The following is a 17,709-nucleotide window of genomic DNA, read 5'->3' as shown; positions in this document are numbered from 1 at the left end:
TCTGTGCCTCAGGCTTTGCTTTGTTTGCCTGGGGAGGAGTTCTTCAAAAACCGGAGCTTCCCCAGCCAATGGATTTGCCTTGTGAGATTCTGTTTGTCCCACGGTGCCCTGAGCAGCCCCCGGGACAATGGCTCCTGTCGGAGCTGGGGCTGCACAGCCTCCTTTGTTCACCGGGCTGCAAACCTTGGCCCCACGACAGCGGAGAATCCCAGGGAACCAGGCTTGGGATGGACCTGAAATGGACCTTAAATCCCAATTAATTCCGTGGCTCACCCGTGCCGTGGCAGGGACACTCCCACTGTCCCGGGTGCTCCCAGCCCCGTCCAGCCTGGCCTGGGCACTGCCGGGGCTGGAGCAGCCGCGGGGTCTCGGGGTGGGCTCTGCCAGGCCTGCCCACCCTGCCGGGAACGATTCCTGCCCGGCATCCCGCCGTTCCCCGGGTCTGCGCCTCCGGGCCCTGGAATCCTCCCCTCTCCATCTGCACTGGGAGGGCACGGTTGGGTCACCCCGGAGCTTCTCCTGTCCCGGGCTGTCCCGAGCTCTCCCGGGCTGTCCCGAGCTGTCCCGAGCTCTCCCGGGCTGTCTCGGGCTGTCCCGGGCTGTCCCGAGCTCTCCCGAGCTGTCCCGGGCTGTCTCGGGCTGTCCCGAGCTCTCCCGGGCTGTCCCAAGCTCTCCCGGGCTGTCCTGGGCTGTCCCAAGCTCTCCCGGGCTGTCCCGGGCTGTCCCGAGTTCTCCCGGGCTGTCTCGGGCTGTCCCGAGCTCTCCCGGGCTGTCCCGAGCTCTCCCGGGCTGTCCCGGGCTGTCCCGGGCTCTCCCGGGCTGTCTCGGGCTGTCCCGGGCTGTCTCGGGCTCTCCCGGGCTGTCTCGGGCTCTCCCGGGCTGTCCCGAGCTGTCTCGGGCTGTCCCGGGCTCTCCCGAGCTCTCCCGGGCTGTCTCGGGCTGTCCCGGGCTGTCCCGGGCTCTCCCGGGCTCTCCCGGGCTGTCCCGGGCTGTCCCGAGCTCTCCCGGGCTGTCCCGAGCTCTCCCGAGCTCTCCCGGGCTGTCCCGAGCTCTCCCGGGCTCTCTCGGGCTCTCCCGGGCTCTCCCGAGCTGTCCCGGGCTGTCCCGGGCTGTCCCGGGCTGTCCCGGGCTGTCTCGGGCTGTCCCGAGCTCTCCCGGGCTGTCCCGAGCTCTCCCGGGCTGTCTCGGGCTGTCCCGGGCTGTCCCGAGCTCTCCCGGGCTGTCTCGGGCTGTCCCGAGCTCTCCCGGTCTGTCCCGGGCTGTCCCGGTCCCTCCCGGTCCCTCCCATTCCAGCCGCCGCCGCCAGGGGGCGCCTCGGCCGCGGGGGCGCTCCCCGCGCGCCGCCCCACGTGACTCTCCCGCCGCCGCGCGCGGGGAGGCGGGGCCGGGCCCTCGCCACGCCCCCTGCGCGCGCGCGGGCGCGCTCCGCCGGGGCGGGGTCACGTGGGGGTTCCCCCCCCCCTCATCCCGCGTCACGTGATCGGGGCGGCGGCGGCGCGCGGGGGCCGCCGGGAAGCGCCAGGCGGGACCGGGCCGGGATCGGGATCGGCACCGGGACCGGGCCCAGCGCAGCCCCGGCCAGCCCTGCCAGCCGCCAGCCCGCCGCCGGCCCGCCATGGACCGCCGGGACCCCCACGGAGCGGCCGCCCGCTTGTGAGCCGCCCCCCTCCCTTCCCCCCCACGGGCCGGGCCCGCCCCGCGCCCCCCGGCGCTCCGTGACTCGCCGGCGGCTCCTCGGGCCTCATCGTTCGCCGGCGGCGGCAGCCGGGAGATGGTCCGGGCCTAGCGGAGCGGCCAGCGCAGGTGAGCGCGGCCGGGCCGGGCCTCCCGCCGGCAGCGGGGCCGCCCCGGGCGCCCCCGGGACATCCCGGCCGGGCCCCGCGGCGGAACCGGCGGGCCCGGGGCGGGCCCGGCCGCTGCGGGCGCTTCTCCCGCCGGGGAGCGCGGGTTTGCCCGCGGTGATGCCGTGCGGAGGGCGGGGGTCCCTCCCGGGAGGCGCGGCCGGGGCATTCCCGGTACCGGCGCTCGGGGCCGCCGGGCCCGCCCCGGTGATGGTTGAATCCCGTTCCGGTAATTGACGTCAAGGCTTTGTTCCTTCCCCTCTCCGCGGCCGCTCCGGGCCCGGCCGGTGCCGCTCGGGGGAGCGGCCTGGGCAGCGGCTGCCGGAGCTCGGGGGGCAGAGCCGGGACAAGCCGGGACACCGAAGCCGGGACACCGGAGCCGGCGGGGGCTGTTGTGTAAAGCCGCCTCCCGGTGGGATGGCGCTGGGCTCCGGAGAAGAGCGGTCGCTCAGCGTTCCTGCGCTCCGCGCTGACTTTTCCCCGTTTTTTCCCTTTTCCGATGACCGAAACAAAGCGAGGAAGCGTTGAGGTGTGTAGCCCAGCATCGCTGCGTTCAGCGCTGTGCCTGTGGCTCTCCTCTGGACACGAGCAAGCGTTCCAGTGAATTTTGGGGCAGAGCTGAGTGCCCAAACCTCACTCACAGCCCGGGCAGGTGCTGCACGATGGAAAAGGAGCCTGAAAAGGGGCGGGTGTGGGGCCTGCTGTGCCCCCAGCTCATCTCTCACCTTACTACAGCCTAGTCTGATCGTTTTCTCAGGAATATTAGTGCTTTTAAACACCCCCGTGTTTCCAGCGGTGGCAGCCAGGCCCCCCCTGCCCCTGTGGCAGGCCCTGCCTCAGTGTCCCTGAGCTGGTTGTGCTCTGCTCTCAGTGTTTATTTGTCACCTGGGCTCCTTTCCAGCTGCTGATCTCTCAGGTGTGTTTCTAGCTCCTGGCGTTCCTTTAAAAGTACTGAATTCTTCTCTCAGGTCCCTGGCACATGGGGATTTGCAGCCTGGGGGGTTATTGCAAAACAGGGTCTAGTGAAGTGCTTTGCAGGAGAGCTTGTGCTGAACCTGATTGGTGCTTCATGGCTCCTCCAGTGAGGAAAACGTGATTAAACTCCCGGCCTGGAGGTGTGGGACAGTCCCTGTGTCACCCTGGAGTTACTCAGTGGCTGAACTGGGGCAAGTCAGGAGCAAAAGGGAAAATTTCTCTTTTGGCATTATTAATATCTTGGATTTATTAGTGTCTCAAAGTCGATTTTTGGCACTTGCTGCCTCCTGCACAGTGTGTTTGCAGCTCTGTGTGAGAGCAGACTCTCCTGTGTTCAGGACTGAGACAATCCTGGAATATTCTGAGCTGGAAGGGATCATCTAGCCCAGCTCAGCCCCAAAATCCCACCCTGGGCTTCCCTAGGAGCAGTGTCCCGTTCATTCCTTGGGGAGCCTGGGCAGTGCCAGCACCCTCTGGGCAAGAACCTTTCCCAAAATCCACCCTGACCTGCCCTGGCCCAGCTCCAGCCCTTCCCTGGCTCCTGTCCCTGTCCCAGAGCAGAGATTGGAGCTGCAGCCCTCAATGAACTCTGACTTCAGGCTCCTCTTCTCCAGCAGAACAATCCCAGTGCCCTCAGCAGTTCCTTCGTGGTCCTTCCATACCCTTCCCCATCTCCCTGTCCCTTCTTTGGATGCTATCAGCTTTTTATCTTTTTTATATTGTGGCACACAAAAGTACCCCCAGGATTCCAGTGCAGTTTAACAGCAGTGAAGGAAAAGAGTGGATTTCAACTCCGATCTCAAAAGCTGTCTCAGGTCCCTGATATTTCCTCTAAACACCTCTGCATTTCTTGTTTTATGACTTTTCTCCTTGCCTCAAACATTGAGCGAGTGAGACTGAGCCCCTGGGGTCAGTTTTTGTGTGAGAAGCCACACAGCAACCCAGAAAAATAATTCATATTTATGTGCTTTGCATTCTTGCCAGTTCTAGTGACCTGGACTTGATAAACCACTATAAAACCCCAGTGAAATATGGCTTGGATTTCTAGGATGGTTTTTTTAGGAAGCTGGAATGTGCAGATGCTTTTGCAGGTTACGACCCAGTTCTTTAATGAGAAGATGCCTCATTTCTGTCTGCACAAACCATGGACTTTGCTTCCTGGGGGCCTTGTAGATAAAGAGCTGCAGCAGAAATCTGTCCTGAGGTTGCAGCTGGCCCGTGACAGGGTGGCATTTGCCACCAGCTGCTCCCGTGGCTGCCGGTGGGTGTGTGCTGCCCCGGTGTTTTCCAGCGTGGGTGCTCCTGTGTCGGATGTGACTAAGGACATACGTGACTGAGCCAGCAGCCCTTGGCATCTTCTGCCTGGCACCAGGGACTGTGACCAGGTGATGCTGGAACTGCTGTCATCGTGTCCCTCACTGCATTTCCAGTGCTTAGGACAGGTGACAAAGCTGCCCTGTGACTGTTCCGATGCCTCCCTCCCCCCCCTTCCTGCTCATCCTCTCGGTTTGGGAGTTCTGTCATCATCACTGCTCTTACTCTTTGCTCCAGATCATCAGAAATTCGCAGCGTTGAGGGCGGAAATACTGAGAGTTGAGTCTGGAGAGCTGAGCCAGGAAAGCAGCACCTCTGCCATGGGCAGATTTGGGCACGTGGAGAGACCTTGAGCAGCTTCCAGGAGGCCACAGCGATGTGTGTGCTGGGCTGGGAGGAGTAGGAGTTGCAGTGTCGTGTTTGGAGTCCCCCTGTGTGAGGCCTTAGGAATAGTCTGGAGTTTTTGGTGACCAAGGTTTCTTTTCTGTAGCAATAATTGTTCTTGGCCACATAATTTCAGTTTGTTACTCACCTGTGGTTTGTTCTACAGGCCTATTTCCTTTCTCTCGCTACTCTGTCACAGTTATCTTCAGCACAGGCTCAGAAATAACTAAATTTGAGATTAACTTCAGTTTAAATTCAATCCACAGAAGGAATCCTTCCCTGGCAGGGTGGGCAGGCCCTGGCACAGGGTGCCCAGAGCAGCTCCGGCTGCCCCTGGATCCCTGGCAGTGCCCAAGGCCAGGCTGGACAGGGCTTGGAGCAGCCTGGGACAGTGGGAGGTGTCCCTGCCATGGCAGGGGTGGCACTGGGTGGGCTTTGAGGTCACCAGGACTCCCTGTCCTCCTTCACCTTCAGTGTCTACGTCAGAGTATGTACCAAAACCGAAATGAGGTTGGTGTCACCTTCTCAGAACTGGGAGAACAGAACACCCGAGCTGTGGGGAGATGGAGAGGCTGTAGGATGAAGAGGGAGTGTCTGGAAGCGAGTCAAGAAACTTTAACAGATCACATTTAGCTAGAGCAGGGTTAGATGTATGTAAAATATCTTGCTAACTGTGTTAAACTAAGAAAATAAGCAATCAAGTTCATAGAATTGCAAAACTCAAGATGAAAGAACTTGTGTGGCAGTTACTCTTCTCTGGCAGGATGGTTCCTTCTCTGCAGTCACTAATGAGTAATGAGATGCTGTTCAGCTTGTGAAATGACAGGGCTGCTGCCCGTGCTTGGGAAATCAGCTCAGCCCCTGCCCCTTCCTGCCACCGAGGTGCAGCCAGTCCTGAAGCTGTGCTGCTCTCCCCTTGCTTCTGTCCTGCAGGAATCCACCTTTATTTCCTTTCCAGCTGCTTGCACTCGGTGCCCGGCTGAATGAACACTTCAGCGTGGAGCAGTGCTGAGGTGACCTGTGCTCAGAGCTCGGCTCCTTGGGGCTGGGCCAGCCCGTTCGTGCCGGCCAAAATTCCGCCTTCCCCGGAGCTGGGAGCTCGTTGGGCTCGTGTCTCCTGCCTGGCTGCCATCTCCCCAGGCTCTCACACTCTCACTGCTTCCCGAGGTGCTTTCTTCAGCTCTGTGTTTCACAGCCCCTTTTCCCTCACTCTGTCTTTTCTCCCTTGGAGTTCTCCTTGGGTTGTCTTGTCTCTTGTTCTTGCTTGGTTCATTAATTCCTGCTGGTGAATGTAAGACCTGGGTTATGAACTGCCAGTAGGTACCAGCAGGAAGAAAAATCTCCTTATGCTCCATACTGTACAAACCTGGAATAAGGGAAGTTCTTGCCCTGAAGTCTTGAACTAATTTTCTTCTGTTAACAGCTCATTAAGAGAAATCTTCCTGCTCATCTTTTTATGGAAAACAGCACCTCATGAGGCAGCTCAGAGCCCCTTTTTTCTGCCTTTTTTTTTTTTTTTACAGTTCATCTTAGTTTTTATTCATGTCACAACATTTATTGATAAATTACTTTATCAACGTGCCGCATTCATGTTTTATAATTAAGCAAATAGAGTGTACTTTTACTAATGTGTAATCCTGTAGTGATCACGTTGTCCAGGAGAGGCTGTTTTATCATTCCATGCCTCTCCCTGTGGGTAGATGTGCTCCCCTGCAGCCCCACAGTGGTTTGTGAGTATTCCCAGTGCTACACTGGGAACACGAAGAGGCAGGAGACCAGAGGCAGGATAATGGTGTGCTTCTTTTCAGCGTGGTTGTTTCTCAGGGATTGATGTTCCCACATTATTTGCAGTTTCCAAGAGCAGCTTTAAGCTGTTTGTCCTTTAGGCTGGAGACTTCCCTCAGCTTTTCAGCTTGGTGGGTTCCTCGTGGAGGGGCAGAAAATGAGCCCTGGGAGGGTTGTGCTCCTCCTGCAGCTCCTGGGGTGGCTGAGGGTTGGGAATATCAGAAAAGGTCCCAAACCAAAGCACATCCCAAAACTCTGCGCTTTTCCAACTCTGGAACCTTTGGTGGTAAGCTGAGAGGGCAGCCAGGTTTTGGTGTCACTTCGTCATCTCCTGGAAGTGGGGGCAGGCCTTGGTGCCTCACTGCAGTTGGGTCATACTTCACTTTATTGACAGACATTTTCCAGTTTAAGAAGAAAAATAAAGGATGTTTAATTTGCAGAACCAGACACTGGGAAAACAGTGTTTGTGATCAGTAACAAGCTAAACTCCTGAGACACAGGAAACTGTTTCCACTTGTCCCTAGCTGGGATTCTAAGATTTCACAGAGGTAAATTGTTCCAGAGTAGATATTTCCCTCAACAATTGGTTCCTGTGGAAATTTCACGCCATTGAACAGTAATTAGGTTTTTCACTTCATTTTCCTTTGAAATTCCTAATGTTCACTTTCCTTGGTGTGATCCTGTTGAAGGGGTCTGATTTTAAATGAGTATTGGATATTTATATTGGTTATCTGCTGTATTTTTATATAAATTAGGCTTCAAAAACGGTGTACTCCCTTGTATTTCCCCATTCCTGCTGACATGACTATGAAAGCTCAAACCTGACCATAAGTGTCCAGCTTTGTGCATTTCACATGGAGATTTTTTGTTTCTGCATTTAATTTAATTTCCAAAAGACGTTAAAGAGATTGCAGTGATGGAAGTGCTTAAATGGTTTTAATCAGGCTTTGATGTGCACAAATCATTAAAGCGAGGAGGATGAAGAGATCAGAGTCCCCAGTTCCCTTTGTATGGCTGGGCTGCAGAGGAACTCATGGCAGGAGGAAAGGGCTCAGGAAATCTCAAAGGAAAACAGCCTCAAGCTGTGCCAGGGGAGCTTCAGGATGGATTTTGGGAAAATTCCCTCGTGGAAAAGGCTGTCCAGCCTCCCACAGGCTGCCCAGGGCAGGGCTGGAGTCCCCATCCCTGCGTGGCTGTAAATGTGGAGGTGGCACTTTCTGACTTGGGGCAGTGGCAATGCTTGGACTTGAGGAACTTGGAAGGCTTTTCCAGCCTAAACAATTCTATAATTCTGTTTTTCCCACAGGGAGGGGAAACAGCAAACCAAAAAAAGCGACATCAAAATGGGAATTTGGTTTGTGTGATGTCGTGCATTTCGCGGGTAGAGGAATAACCACAGTTTCTGTGGAAAAAAAAAATCATTTGAGAGATCTGCCAATGTGACTTTCCAGTGTTGCATTACAATTAACATAAGCATTTCCTTATTTAAAGATAATTTTTAAATTGTTTGGTCAAAATCCAGATTTGAAAACATTAAGATGGGAATTTCAGAAAACTGAATATGGGAGACAGGTTGAAGAACTTGGAGGAGCATATTGTAACTTCAGCAAGTTGTCTTTTGCTTTGGCTTAAATAAAATGAACCTAATGGAAATTGCTGAGTGAAAAATGCTTGATTTTACAAAGATCTCCTAATATTATTGTATTTTTGTAACTTCAAGAGGCCTTGAAGCACAAAGATTGGCCAAGAGGAGGTTAAATGAATTGATGTACTGATATTTTCCCTTTTTGCTGGGTTTTTTTTATGTTCTGAGTTGTCCTCTATGGAGCAGAGCTTCCTGAGAGTTTGTTTGTGTGTTTTGAGGAGGTTTTTATATTTTGGAGTGAGGTGCTGTGTTTGTTTGACTTTTCCCATTTAACCTTCCAGTTCACCTCTGACTCTTGCTGGTGTGGAGCTGCTGGAATCCCCCTGGCTGTGGGTGAAAAGCACTGTGGCCACATGGAATATTGATTTAAATTGCCTGGTGAAGTTTGGGATTTCTAGCTAATGAATTTATTTAAAAATTAATTAATTTAGATTTAATTTAGCCTTCTGATAACGATAGGATAAATTAGCATCACATTATAGCATTGATTTGCCATGGTGGAAACTGGTGTTTGGTGTAAAACAGCCTTTAAGAGATAAAGGGTGAAAAGGTTTTTCCTGGAGCAATTGCTTGTGCTGAAAGAGCTCCACTAATTATATTTAATGAGCAAAAAACACAAGTAAGGACTTTGCACTGTGAGACATTCTTAGCCAATAATTACCAGAAATATGTTTTAATAGGAGAGAGTTTTAACAAGTAGTCTTCACCTAAATTTGTTAATCACTAATAACCTCCTAAAAACCTACTTTCATAGGGCTTTTTCTTCAGTTTTTTTTTCTTCATCTTTCTCTTTTTTTTTAAGTGGAAAAAGTTGCATTATTTCCTGGCCACGTGAAGCAAGGTCCATGCTGAATTGGCATTCAGAAATGTTTTTGTTTGTTTTTTCTTATTTATTCAGAGGAATGCTCAAATCTATCCAGTCATGGTTTGCTGACAGATTGAAGCTCAAGCTGGTCAGAAATGGGTGTGGTTTAATCTTCATTGCTATTTTAGACTATGAGATTTGGATCTCATTAGCTGCTCTAATGGGCTGATTCCTTGCTATGCAATTTATTTCAATCCATTATTCAATTAAAAAAATATATATTATGTGTGACTCTCACTACAAATAGTGAATCATACCTTAAAAAAAAATAATTTGAACTTGTGCTTAGAATTGCATGAATTGAAGCCCCAGCTAGGGGTGCCCATCAGTGCCTGGTGCCTGTTGAGCTGCAGCTGATGTGCCCAGCACAGCCTGGGAGCTGTAGCAGCTCCCACCATGGAATTTCTGTGGCACTTGAGGCAGTTTTGGCTCTTCCAGAGGCATTTCCAGGCTCCAGCTCTGACCCAGCTCAGTGTGAAGTGGCCTCTTGCATGAAGGGTTTTGAAACCCAACTGAATTTTGATTCAGCCTTTGCAATGGTTCTTATGTTTGTCTTTAACTTTGTGCCACAAAAAGCTGAATTTCTCTTTCTGGTGGCAAAACTCACCGAGTCTCCCTGACTGGAAGTGAAATGTGTTGGCAGAATTCTATGTTTTGTAGTTTATTGTCTTTTGGTTTAGGGCCACATCCAGAAAAGTACAAAAAGTTGTAAGAACTTTGGGGGGAAAAAACCCAAACATCATTATTTTGGGAAAATATGATGTCATTTATATGAAGAGAGTTTGTACAGCTAAATTAATATTTATTAACTGTTTTCCTGATGTAAAAGATACCTCACTAAATGCCCTGTGACTCAGTGGGGACAGAAATGTGAATGTTTTTCTCAGTCTGCTCAGGGGGATTATAAAATACAGGTGACATTTAGTAGGCAGGATGAAAAGTGAAAACTTTCCAGATTTTAAGCAGTGTTTGTTTGGAAGCACAGCACATCAAAGCTGTGGCTTTCCTGCTGCATTTCAGCTTCCCTCCGTAGATAGTTGTGGGCCCTTCCTCTCGCTTCCAAATTTTTTTGCTCTGCCTGCAAATCTTAAATGCCCCCCTTCCCTAGGTTTTTCCAGAGTTTTAACTACTCTGTGCTCTCATCTTCAGCGTGTTGGAAATTTTAAAAGAAAGTTTGAAGGTACCAGGCAGTGTAGATCTCAAAGGTGTCATGTTCTGACAGTAGATTTTAGACCAGTAGGAAATGATGCTGAGTTTGGTGAACCTTTTGAATACGAGTTAGGGCTGAAAACTGGGAGGGAAAACTTGTGTTCTCACTTCTCTGGTACTCAGAATTTTGGATTTTGTGAAATCTGTAAAGCAATCCTAGAACTGCTGCAGCTGCAGTGGGGAGCACTGGCTCTGTGAGAGTTCAAGGCACCACTTTTGAAAAGATACTGATAATATTAAATTGATGATAATGTAGAAAATATATTGCTGCTGGCATGGATCCACCCCGGTGGTTTTGGTGCTCCCCCTGCAGTTGTTCTGGGACCAGCCTGGACACAGATTTCCCTCTGGGTCTCTCAGTTGTTCTGTGGCTCACCCCAAGTGGTTTGCCATGGTTCTGGGGAGAGTTAAATCATTGAACAGTGAAGTTTTTCATTCTGGTTGCTGTGCTGACCTGCTCCCCAGCATCCTCCTGCTCTTCCTCCATCCCTCACAAGCACGTTGCAGAATTATTATCTCAAACCCTGCTGCTCAGTGGAGTGGGGGATGCAGCACAGTGGGTGAACCTTGGTCACCATGGGAGTCTGAGATAAATGTCTTGTGAGACAGTGCAGACATGATCTTACACTGAGGCTGGAGGAAGTGACAGTTAAACCAGGGTAAAAATGGCTGATAAACTTTTCTCTCCTTTCTTTTTTGTAGTTGAGATGGGAGAAGGATGTGAACCTCCAATGTGATTTTCTCTTTTGCCTTTTCACTGCTGGTTTAGATGGCACCTCACCTTGTCTGCTGTTTCAAATCTTACACAGAGCAGATTTATCTGAGGATTCCTGTCAAGTGAATACTTTCTTAATCCTAGTGCCACAGAGTTCATAGTACTCAAATGTAATGATGTCTTCTGTGAAAGTAAATTATTGGGAGGAAGTCAGAATGATAATAGCCAGATTAATGTTAGATGTCTGAATAACTATTGCTTAATAAAATCTAAATGCCAATTGTCTTGGCTTCAAAGTTTAAGCAGATGAACATGTAGGCACAGGAATTGGGTTATTATATTTCTGCCCAATTAAAGGGCAGAAATTTGTTGGGAAACTGTGTTGGAATATGCTTTGGTTAGCCTGTGTGGACACGAAAGGATTCCACGTAAAAATGCTGAATTTGTGATGGTCCATTTTTGCACTGGGGGAATTAAAGACTCTCCCAGTGATGAAGAGTGGAGAAGATGGGGAGGATGTCCTTGGCTGGGTGGGAGATGGAATTGGGCTGAAGTTGGCTGGGGAGAGATTTAACTGAGAAAGGAAAGGTGGATGGCTGAGCTGGAGGTCAGCCTGCACTGCTGGGCTGCTGGTGAAGTCATTTCAGCTGTGGCATCTCAGGATAAGGAGTTTCACTGCCTGGTTAAGAAAGCCCCCTGTTCCTCCGAGTAGATATTGCAGGATGAAGCAAATAGAAGTGCAGAGGCTTGGGAAGGCAAAGCTGAAATTCAGCTTTGCTGAGCAGCAGCAGCTTCACTTCCCTCTCCTGGCTGGGCTGGTTCTTGTGGCAGGAGCTCATTGAGGCTCCTGTGCCTTTTCTGACCTGGAGTCCTGACCTGGCCTTGGGCTAGGTGCAGAAAAGGACAATTTTAGTGGCTTTGTGGTCTCATGGTGTCAGTCCCTGAGGTTCCTCTCCTCTGAGTCAGGGCTGGCACTGTGGGATCTGGGGTGTGCTCCAGGATGGAGCCTGGGGAGAGAGGGACAGTGGCAGGAGGAGTGACCCTCCCTCTGCTCCCTGGCCGTGGAGGGAGGAGCAGGGAGCAGGGCTCTGTGCTGTCACTTGTTGGGCTTTCCTGTTCCTCTCCCACTCCTGAAGAGACAGGGCAGAAAGGAGGGACCAATGTCCTTTGAGCAGCTCTGCTCCCTGTGAAGGAAAAGAGTTGGGAATTCATTTCTGTGTTCATCAGGGAGGGGGGACCAGACATTTTCCCTCCTGGGCAGTATTTCTGCACAAAAATGAGACATTTAAGATGTGTGGTTGTGCATTTTTAAGATCTCTTGAGTGAATTACATCAAAGTAGTCTTGTAAATTCTCAGACATAAACAATTTTAAGCTGTTTTAGTAGTATGATTTTAAAATGGACTTAAAAATAGTTTAAAATGGGCTGCACTTCAAGTGCTGAATTTAGAAATGTCCTCCTGGACTTGGCTTCTAAAATCCAGTTGCTGGGGGTTCACTTTTACCTTACCTTGGCAGGGGATGTGGAACTGGATTTTTAAAGTCTCTTCCAACCCAAACTCCATTTCTCCCTTGCTTCTGTGTGCTGAATCTCATGTGCGATGAATGATGCACCCAGTTCTCATCTGGACTTGTTAAATGAAATATTACACTTACAGAGCCTCTTTCTAAAGGATCCCCAAGTCCTTTTCCAGTGGTTAGTGTTGAGTTACAAATGATCACTGTAATCTTTTATCCACCATCGCTGTGTGTTGGCTTCTCAGGTGGAAGATGCTGACTGATCCTCAGGTAACCTGATATTTGAAGGATGAAGGGGACTCTGACAGCTAAAACTCCAAAGCAGGATGTAATTACTTGCACCATCACTTGTCTGAGACGCTGGAATTAAGGCAGTACTCCCCAGAAGGTGCTGTGGAATTCTCTCAGCTAACGGTGGTGAAGGATTTGTGCTGCTTTGTCTGGGGAGCAGCACAAGTCCAGGCACATCGTGCTTGGTGGGGATTTCTGGGTGCTCCAGAGCTGAGTGGGAAGGAGAAGTGCCTGCAGCAAACTGCTGGCTCTGCCCTCCCTGGGAGTTCTTGTCAAACATTAACCAGACCTAGGCCAACTCACTTTTTTATTATTTCCATTTAAAGCTCTCCCACCCTCAGTATGTACAAAGGTGTTCCCAGACAGCTCTTGGGCACTTCATGTTCTCCCTGTTGAATGTGCAGTAGGAACTCCTGATGTGAAGGGTGGGACAGAAGCATTTGTGTTTGTATTGTAGGAATGAGAAACATTTATGTTTCAGTTAGTGGTGAATCTGATTTATATTTGTATCATGTTACCAGTACAATTGTATTTGAATTGTATTCCCAAGAGCTCTAATGAAACCTTGGAAAGAGGGAGATGGAGCTGTGGAAAAGTTCATTCTCATCAAAATAGCTGAGCAAGATGAAAGTTCAGGGTTCCCTGTGCTCCCCTGTGCAGCCTCCCCCTGTGATTCCCAGTTCCTGGGATAGAATTTTGGGATACTGGTGGTATCACAGCCTTTCCTTTGGCAGAGCAGGTCCCAAGTGCACCAGGAACCATCCCAAACCAAATCCCCCTCCCTTGGCATGGAGCCTTTGTGTCAGAGGGTGAGGGACAGAAACAGAAAATTTCATGCTTTTGAGAAGTTTTTTTCCTCTGTCTGGACACATTCAAAAACTACTTGTATGCTGTGTAAACTCTTGTTTTTAGTTGTGTTCCTTATTTCAGTTATAAAACTCTGAAGGTGACTCTGCTGCTTCTGTATTTGCACCATCACAGTTACCCTATAAACTTCTCCTGAGGAATCATCCTGTTTGTGCTTTTTTGGGCAAAGCTGTATTGTTTTAGTAGGAAATACTGTATTTTTTTCTGTTTTTCTTCTTCATCACATAGAACCTGGAAGTTAAGATTTTATGTGCACTTCTATAAGTTGCTTTTGGTGACACCGAGGCATGTTCCTCTTTGCGTGTTGGTGATTTTCTGTTGATTTTGTTGTTGCAGGGCAATTATTTTTCAATATATCCCATTTTAAACAGCTCCTCTGGGAGTGTATTTTCTTAAAAGCTGACAGAGCAGTATTTTAGGCTCATGCACATGATTTCAGGGCAGGATTTGTGGTGATGCCCTACTTGATGCACAAGCTGGGAGAAGTGTCCTGTTCCTGAGCTGCCCTTGCCCGTGCTAAAAAGAATAATTAAAATAATCATCAGGCATCTTTGGATGCACCATTAAGGCAGCTTCAGGTATTCTTAAATGCCTTCTGAAAACATCATTCCTTGTTATAGGCAGCCTCTCCAGCTCTTTTTTCCCTTCCTTTTGAGAAAAAAGGATGAAATCATGGGAGCTGGGTGTGCCCCACAGCTGGGCGTGCCCCACACGGCGCTGGGATCCTGCACGTTCCCTCTCGGCCTGTTTATCCTTCCTATCCTTCGCCAAAAATTGTCAAACAAAATTGGGGTTTCACGGCAGCCAATTAGCCAATTAACTGTTTGATTCCTCCTGCTCACAAATCCAGTTGAGATTGAAGAAGGCCTCGAGTGAAGTGAGGGTGTCCTGCAGGAAGGGGAGGTGTTGTGAGCAGGCTTGGAAGGTGCCCTGGTGGCTGGGTGAGGTGTGCTGGGTCAGATCCCTTTGGTTGGGCTGCCTGTGGAGGGGTCCCTGGGCCAGCTCTGCCTTTGATGGTTTTGCCTCACAGTGTCTGGGAAGATGAAGAGATGCTGCTGGTGCTGAGCTGGAGCGAGGACTTGGGCGCTTGATGTGGTTCAGGGGGGTGAGAAGGGTTTGGCCAAGGTTCTCTTTCTTTTAACAGCTTTGCCAGGAAAACTCAGGCAGTGTGGGTGTGCTGGTTGGGGTTTATCTTTAGTCTGGAGTTGTGCTCCAAAAGCCCCAGAGCTAGGATGTGCCCCCTGCCCACAGCTGAGGGAGTGGGAGGTGGGGAGCAGGAGGAGAAGGCAGCACCAGCACTGCCAGCTCATACCACAGGTTACACACCCTAGATGATCATCTCTCAAACCAAAGGCATGCCCTTGTTGGATTAGGGATGAACAGAAATACCAGATGGGATTTAGGAAGAGGTTGGAAGGAGAAAGGAAAGCTGTGTCTGGTCTGGGGGATGCGGTGATGCTGGTGTTGATGTGCCTGGAGCAGCCAGGAGTGCACACAGGGGAAGGCTGGGCCAGGAGTTTCTGTGAATTCCCTGCTGGATTTCCTGCTTGCTTTCAGCTCTTCCTGTTGAGCTGGAGCAGAGGCATGAGATGTGAAGGGTTGGTGGTGCAGGGAAGTCTCAGCCACAGGGACTGTTCAAAGTACAGTGGGACACACTGCAGGAGTGACTCAGACCATATAGAGTTCAACTTCCTAAAAATGGAAATACTCTGCTGTGCTTTAGGCCTGCTCTCTGGCTTTGGTTTTTTTTTTTTTTTTAAATTTTTGAACTTCTCTTTTCCCAGATGTGGAAACTGAGATGACTTTGGCCCTTGCTGCAGGGACATTGTTCTGGCTCTCTCAGCCTGGCTCTGCTCTTCCTTCACACTTTAGTTCAGGCCACCTGGGAAAAGGGGAATTTTAGCAGGGTTATCTTGGTAGCATCAGGTAGAAGGGAAGTTTTTCATCTTCCACTTCCAGGCCTGTGCAGGGAAGAGCATAGATGCTGTTATTGTTCCCAGAGGATGGGGTAGGAGTGGTGGGAGCAGTGCACTTAGTGGATATTAAAGGTTTGTTACAAGTAACAGTGGTCTGAAAACGGAGCTCCTGCAGTCTCCTACCTGCTGGAGTTCATTGCCAGCGATGCTGGCCTTGGTCATCTGCCTTTCAAATCCCTCTCCTTGCTTCTCCTGAGCATAGGAACATTTCCCTTCTGTAGGCTCGTGGCTGTGGAAGGTGTGGGTTTGAGTGGGAAGCTATCTGAAGTAGAGCTAAGGAAGCCCCACCAACTTCCTCTATTTACACATTTCATGCTGGTGTGATTTTAATGGCCTTGTACATGTTAAAGGCACTTAAAATAGCTCTGTGTGGAGATTGGATGATTAGATACCAACAAGTCAAACTTGTATCACAGTCAAGCTATTTGCTCTAATGAAAAATGTAAAAGAGTTAAAGAAAGCTAGACTAATTCCCCATACAGTCAAGGTGACTCCCCATGAGGGTGTTTATCATTTACTCTATTACAAAAGTCTGGGGAGGAGTGGTTAAAAGTGTCATTAACTGGTGTCTTTCTGATGACTAATTTTACATTGACCTGGGCAGGTACAGCCAGATCAGCTCTGGGTTTGCACCACGCAGATCTCAAGTGAATCTTTGTTGTAATGTTCCTTTTGTGTGACAGTGTTGGTACAAATGTTGGTTTTTCTTCAGCTCTGAGAATTATAGGAAATGCTGATGCAATTTTAAAAGATTATGCTTATCTCTGTAAAAAATAGTGAATGTCTTTGTAAATATTTAACCCTCTATTTGGAAAACAGAGATGTAACATTCTTTGGTAAGATTATAATATTCTGGATATATAGCTGTATGTAATTCCTGATCTTTGTGTATTGGGGAATGAACCACCCAGAGCCAGAGCATTCCTATTCCCTGCCTCAAAATTTGCCTTTAATACTAAATGCCATGGACTCAGACTGTTCCAGTTGGCTTTAACTGATCAGTGTCTATAATTAAATCTGATATTTATCTGTGTTGAAATCCTACATATGTGACAAATTGGGCTGCAGTCTCACGAATGAGCTTTTCAAGCCTCAGACTTCTAAAACAAGTTTGTCATCAATGCCAGAATGATCCCAGGAGTTTGCTGGCCACATTCCAGTGCACAGGTCCCTCTCTCAGCCCTGGTGGCCACCTGTGGTTACATGAGTTCAGCAGGTTACAGGAGAACTGGAGAAAAAAGTGATTTTTCATGTAAAATGTAAATTGTATTCACGTGTTTGGTATCAGCACAGAGTTGGGTTATGCCAGTGCTTGTACCTTGTTTGCAAGTCAGGGATATAAAACAAACCTGGTGCTTTAGAAAGCATCAAAGATCTCAACTTACACCCTGGGTTTGGTCTGCTTTGGGCAGCCTCTGGGATTTCAGGGCAGTAGGCAGAGTGAAGCCAAATGGGGAAGAAATGTAAGAGGCAAAAATGTTACTGAGGTGCAAAAACTCATGTTTTTAAAAACTGAGTGATGGTTGAAGTTTTCCTGTTGAGAATGCAATAGGTGGGTTTGCATAGCTTTCACAGTCATGCTCTAGCAAATCATTTATTATTTTTAATAATCAGACAGCAGTCTAAAGACATGAAATAATGATTTTCTAAGCAGCCAACATTTTCATTTTAGACTGCAAATTATGTGGTGAAACATTGCTTTCTTTCCTGGGTGCACCAACTGTACTTTGTGCAGATCAGTGAAGAATATTTCTAAATCTCTTGATGCAGAGTTTAGCACATATTGTGGCTGCCCCTGGAGCCCTGGCAGTGCCCAGGGCCAGGCTGGACAGGGTTTGCAGCAGCCAGGGACAGTGGGAGGTGTTCCTGGCATGGCAGGGTGGCACTGGATGGGCTTTAAGGCCCCTCCCAACCCAAACCATTCTGGGGTTTGATGTTAGAGGAGTTAGTGGCACCTTATTTATCATCTAATTTTGTTTACTTCTTTATATCCCAGTGCTGTGTCAAGCTCAGAGGGAATATTTTCAACTTTTGTGTGCGTTTTGCAAGGATTTGATGTGTTTCTGTTAACACAAGCAGCAAGACCAAACTGCAAAGGAAAGTTTGTTAAGAAGAGGGATTGGCAGGATCTTAATCTGCATTTTGGCAGTAGGAGGATATGGTCCAAGGCAAAAGGTGCATTATTGCCAGAACTTCCCTGAAATTACTGCTTTGAGTTGAAATGCCTTTTGGGAATCAGGGAGGGAGAGAGACCTGGAAACCACATCAAAGCTTGAGGTTAGAATATGTTAGAGAATGGGTGCCAAAAAAAGGTATGCCAGCACC

The 17,709-nt window shown here is 49.5% G+C and overlaps 1 protein-coding gene across 2 annotated transcripts in view; it reads left to right on the top strand.

Annotated features, from left to right (window-relative positions):
• The first annotated feature begins 1,659 nt into the window (after window positions 1-1,659).
• Window positions 1,660-17,709, top strand: part of AFF4 (ALF transcription elongation factor 4) — a 46,509-nt gene continuing 30,459 nt past the window's right edge. The window contains exon 1 of one of the 2 annotated variants that reach the window (XM_021541265.4): window positions 1,660-1,803. Coding sequence is in view for 1 of the 2 variants with exons in the window: in XM_085591611.1 (XP_085447737.1) it covers window positions 17,606-17,661 (56 nt within the window). In the remaining variant the exon portion in view is untranslated. Of the gene's footprint in view, window positions 1,804-2,177; window positions 17,662-17,709 lie in introns of those variants that run through there. The other variant, XM_085591611.1, reaches the window with a different exon arrangement.

Source organism: Lonchura striata, chromosome 13 (assembly GCF_050655825.1).
Source record: "Lonchura striata isolate lonStrDom1 chromosome 13, ASM5065582v1, whole genome shotgun sequence".
Lineage (NCBI taxonomy): Eukaryota > Metazoa > Chordata > Aves > Passeriformes > Estrildidae > Lonchura > Lonchura striata.
The sequence above is the reverse complement of the archived record's forward strand: the minus strand, read 5'-3'. Positions and strand labels throughout refer to the sequence as shown.